The 4,338-nt window shown below is 62.9% G+C and overlaps 1 protein-coding gene across 1 annotated transcript; it reads left to right on the top strand.

Moving 5' to 3' along the window:
• Nucleotides 1–2,328, top strand: CRYBB2 (crystallin beta B2). Its single transcript, XM_014075844.2, has 6 exons — nucleotides 1–95; nucleotides 668–733; nucleotides 958–1,076; nucleotides 1,304–1,436; nucleotides 1,772–1,914; nucleotides 2,050–2,328. The coding sequence occupies exons 2-6, from the start codon at nucleotides 686–688 to the stop codon at nucleotides 2,216–2,218; spliced, it is 612 nt and encodes a 203-aa protein (XP_013931319.1). The 5' UTR covers nucleotides 1–95; nucleotides 668–685; the 3' UTR covers nucleotides 2,219–2,328.
• Nucleotides 2,329–4,338: the final 2,010 nt, after the last annotated feature.

Here is a 4,338-nt window from a genome sequence, read left to right as displayed (position 1 = left end):
GATCAATACTGCTGGCCTGGGACTCTGCCACCCGCTATAAATGGTGGGGCTCGGCGGCGGGTTTTCAGCGGCAGAAGCAAATTTTGGTGCAACCGGTAGGGCTCCTCCGCTCGGCTTTTTCCTGGGCTCTCGAGGGGGCTCTCTCTCAACCGGGGCTGAATCCCACCGAGGCAAAGGGCCGGTTGGTGGAGCAGAGGCAGAAGGGGAAGGAAGGCGGTGGGAGCCCCCTCCCCAAAACAAGGACTCCGCAGAGGGAGGAGGAGGAGGAGGAGGCCTGGCCTCTTCCTTGGCCAGATGGCCGAGGTCCCTGGAAGCGGTCAAAGAGGGGGTCTCTTCTCAGCTAAATGGGCCAGGATCCCTTTTCTGTTCCCCAGGATGTTCTGGGGGTCGCAGGAAGCGGCTTCTCCCTTCATATTGCGACTTTCCCCCTTTCTCCCCCGCAAACGCGCCAGGCTCCTCTAGCACTGGCAAGCGCCCCTTGGCGAGTCTTTCGCCGTCCCTCTCTTCCCATGCCAGGCCCCGGCCGGGCAACGGCCTGGCTTCTGCCCTGGGCCGAAGAGAGGCCAGAAGACGGGAGGGGTGGTAGCCCTCCTGGAGCAGATGGGGTGGGCAGAGTGGGGGGCAGTGGGGGCTGCCTGCCACCCCTGCTGTGACTTCTCTTCCCCAGGGAGCAGCCCCTTTCACCATGGCCTTGGACCACCAGACCTCGAAGCAGCTGCAAGCCACTTCCAAGGTCAGTGGGGGGGGAGGGCAGCCGGTGTGGGCTGACCGAAAGGAGGGAGGCGGAAGACCCCCTGCCTGTGGGACCGATGGAGGAAGGTCCCTTCTGACCCGGGAACCCCTAGGCAGAAGCCACCTTGCTCCCCCTCCATCGGACGGGCCTCCAGGCGGAGGATTCCTGGCCCTCTCGGCCCAGGTCCCCAGAGGCTCTGAGGGGCCCTCTTCTCGTGCTTCCAGATCGCCCTCTTCGAGCAGGAGAACTTCCAGGGGCGCTGCCAGGAGCTGAACACCCCCTGCCCCAACTTGAAGGAGGCTGGCATAGACAAAATCAGCTCCATCGTGGTGCACTCTGGCCCGTAAGTGCCAGGGCAGGGAGGCCGTTGGCCGTGTGTGTCCGTGGGGTTGGTGTGGCTACGAAGGCTGGTGCACCCATGGCTCCGTTTTCCTCTCCCCCCCCCAGCCCCACCCCAAAGTGCTGGAGAGGGAGGGCAGCTCTGTTGCCTAGGCAGCCCGAAGCCCTGGTGGGGTTCCTTGGGGGAAGACTTCCAGCCGGGGTCCCACCCTGGTCTCCCTTTGCTCCCAGGTGGGTGGGATATGAGCAGGCCCACTTCAAAGGGGAGCAATTCATCTTTGAGAAGGGGGAGTATCCCCGCTGGGACTCCTGGACCAGCAGCCGCAGGAGCGACAGCATCTGCGCCTTGAGGCCCATCAAAGTGGTGAGTGCCCAAAGGCGGGGGTCTCGCAGGGGAGGGAAAACCCTTGGCCTGGCAGCCAGCCCCCCACCCCACCCCCGTAGGCTTCCTGCAACCGTTTTCTGCCATGGGGAGGGGTGGCGATGGCAGCTGGGCAGAGAGGGAGCCGGGAGCAGCAACGGGAGGAGGGAGAAGGTGCCCAGAGACGCCCCTCTGCCCTGCCGCTCGGTCCGGGTGGGCTCTGGGAGAGGCTGAACCGGGGAGCCCTTCAGGTTTGGGCCTGGGGAGCTCAGCCAGGACCCCCACCCCACTCGGCTGGGGCCCTCCCTCTGCTCCCCTCCTCCCCTGCATCCCTGCAGGATAGCCAGGAGCACAAGATTGTCCTGTACGAGAATCCCAGCTTCAGCGGCAAAAAGATCGAAATTGTGGATGACGATGTGCCCAGCTTCCACGCCTACGGCTACCAGGAGAAGGTGTCCTCCGTGCGCGTGCAGAGTGGCACGTAAGTCTCTGGGTGGGCAGCGGGACCCTCCGTCAGGGAAGAGACCAGCGAGCCAGAGAGGGGGCTCCAAGCTTGGGACGGGGGGCATCCTTGTGTGAGTGGAGGATTGAGCCCCCGCCTGACCTCCTCCCGCAGGTGGGTGGGCTACCAGTACCCCGGCTACCGTGGGTACCAGTGCCTGTTTGAGAAGGGCGACTACAAGGACAACCTCGAGTTTGGAGCCCAGCAGCCTCACATCCAGTCGGTCCGGCGCATCCGGGACATGCAGTGGCACCAGCAGGGCGCCTTCTACCGCACCAGCTAAGCCCCCGGAGGGCCCCGCAGTGCCCCCCTCTGCCGCCCGGCCGGGCCCCCTCTCCACTCGCTGCCTCTGCTTCTGCTTCCAACCCTGAATAAAGTTTTTGTCATCTGAAACGCGCTTCCGTTTCTCCTGGTGTGGCAGAAAAAGGGGAGCCCCCCCCCCAGGGTGGCCCAGCAGCTTCCCCCAAGATGCCTGCAAGGAGGCACTGAGCCCAGGAGCCCCCTCCCCTCCCCTGTGGGGCTCCAGGCAGCTCAGTGTAGGCTCTCCTGGCTTGGAGGTGCCAGCTGCAGCCCTGAGTAGCCATCACCCCCTCCTCCTTCCTCAGCCCCTTTGAAACTGGGGGAGGGGGGGCTGTCTCGGAGAAGAGGCTGGTCTCTGGGCAGCTCTGCCCGGGACGGAGGCAGCTGGTATTCAGGGTGCAGCCACTCCACTGCCTGACCCAGCCTGGCTCTCCCAGCCACTCCAGGGGCCTCTACAGCTTTGAAGGGGAGGAGACCACCAGGCCCTGCGGACCCCAGGGAGCCCCACAGGCCTTGCTTGCCTCACACAAACAAGAGCCCAGGATCCCCCCACTCTTCCCCCCCCCAAAGGCTTTTGGCCTGGATTGGTGGACACTGAGTGGGGCCAATCTTTGGGGCGCCTGCCTTGGGCTGTGCAGGAAGCAGTGAGAGAAAAAGGCTGACTCAGCTGACCATTGGCCAGCCTCCCCCTCCTCCTCCTCCTCCTCTTCACGCCCAGCCATGTGGGACCTGATGGGATTAAGTGGTGCCAGTGGACGAGAGTCCCCGGAAGGGGGATGGCTCAGGGCAGCTTGCCCCATGTCCAAATATGGCAGGAAAAATGTGAGCGCAGAGCCAGGCATCGGTCGCTGCGCAGAATATTTAGATCTGTTTTTAAATTCTGCACAAGGGATGGACGGGAGGTTGGGGACGATGGAGCCAAGTTGCCTTTGGCATCATTGCTGGGGTTCTCTTCCCTCTGGGGTGGGGGGGGGAGAAGAGAAGGCGCCTAGGCCTCAGACCCAAACCCCCTGGGCTTCCCAGCCTCTTCTGTTCTCTGTGCTTTGGCACAATTCGGAGCCCGGCTGCAGGAGGGCTGCCGAAGTGGAAGGGGGTCTCATCGCTCTGGGGAAATAAAACGGGGAAAGTGCCTTTTGGAGGCTGGAGAAGGGCATCGCTGGGAGGAGGGAGGTTCTCAGACAATACGATGGGAAGCGCAGCGCAGCTCGTGGGACTTTCAGGGTGGCTTCAGTTAGGAGGCCCCGATTGCTGGAGGAGGCTCAGCAGGAGCCAGGGAAGGTTTCGGTCTCAGTAGGCCTACCTCTTCTCCCTCCCTGGAGGCTCCAGAGAAGCCATCTTGATGGGGGGGCGGCGTGAGCGTGATATTGAAAGAACATCCGGCATCCTTCTTCCCTTTGGCTCCAGCGCACCCAAAGCCCACAATTGGGGGGAGGTGGGGAAAGAGCCTCAGGTCCCCTGTAATTTATCCCAGGGAGGAGGGGGGGAGGGACCGCGGCAGCTGCCTCTGTGCCCACGTGGGCAGGCAAGGGAGCCTGGCAGTTTGAGCCCCGTGGCTGGAGCTTCTCCCCTCCCAATGGTGGCCTTGGCAGGAGATCTTTCCTGAAGCCCAGGAGAAGCCCTTGGAGGGCTGGCGGTCTTGACCAGGCGACCACCAAGAGGCCACAGCAGAGAACTGGGGAGCAGTGGGCCAACCCCCCCCCCCCAGCCGGAAGGAGGGCCTTTTAAGGCCAGAGCAGGAGCCCCTGGAAGCCTCTGGCTGTCCCAGAAAGAAACCCGTGGGTCTGGAGGGAGACGGGCTCCCTCCGTGCAGGAAACCCTCAATGCCGAAGGGATCTTGGAACGGCACAGATGCTCTTCCGCTTCCCGGGATCCCTTCCGGTGACTCCGAACAGTCTCCTCCTGGCTCATGAATCACTTTCAGGGGAAGGAAAATCTGCAGGGCCAGCCTAGGACGGTGGAGGAGCTGCTAATGGGTGCCTGTTTCTGGGCTTTTCCATTCTTAATTGGAGAGTCCTTTGGAGGGTTTGCAAATCGGATTGATCAGGGAGGCTTTCCTTGTGGCAAAAACACGTTTCTGTAAAGGACAATCAATTGCATGTTTTT

This window comes from Thamnophis sirtalis, unplaced genomic scaffold (assembly GCF_051295495.1).
Source record: "Thamnophis sirtalis isolate CommonGarterSnake01/CBP01778 unplaced genomic scaffold, rThaSir2_p1.2 scaffold_2, whole genome shotgun sequence".
Taxonomy (NCBI): domain Eukaryota; kingdom Metazoa; phylum Chordata; class Lepidosauria; order Squamata; family Natricidae; genus Thamnophis; species Thamnophis sirtalis.
Note: the sequence above shows the minus strand (reverse complement) of the source record. Positions and strands in the feature narration are given on the sequence as shown.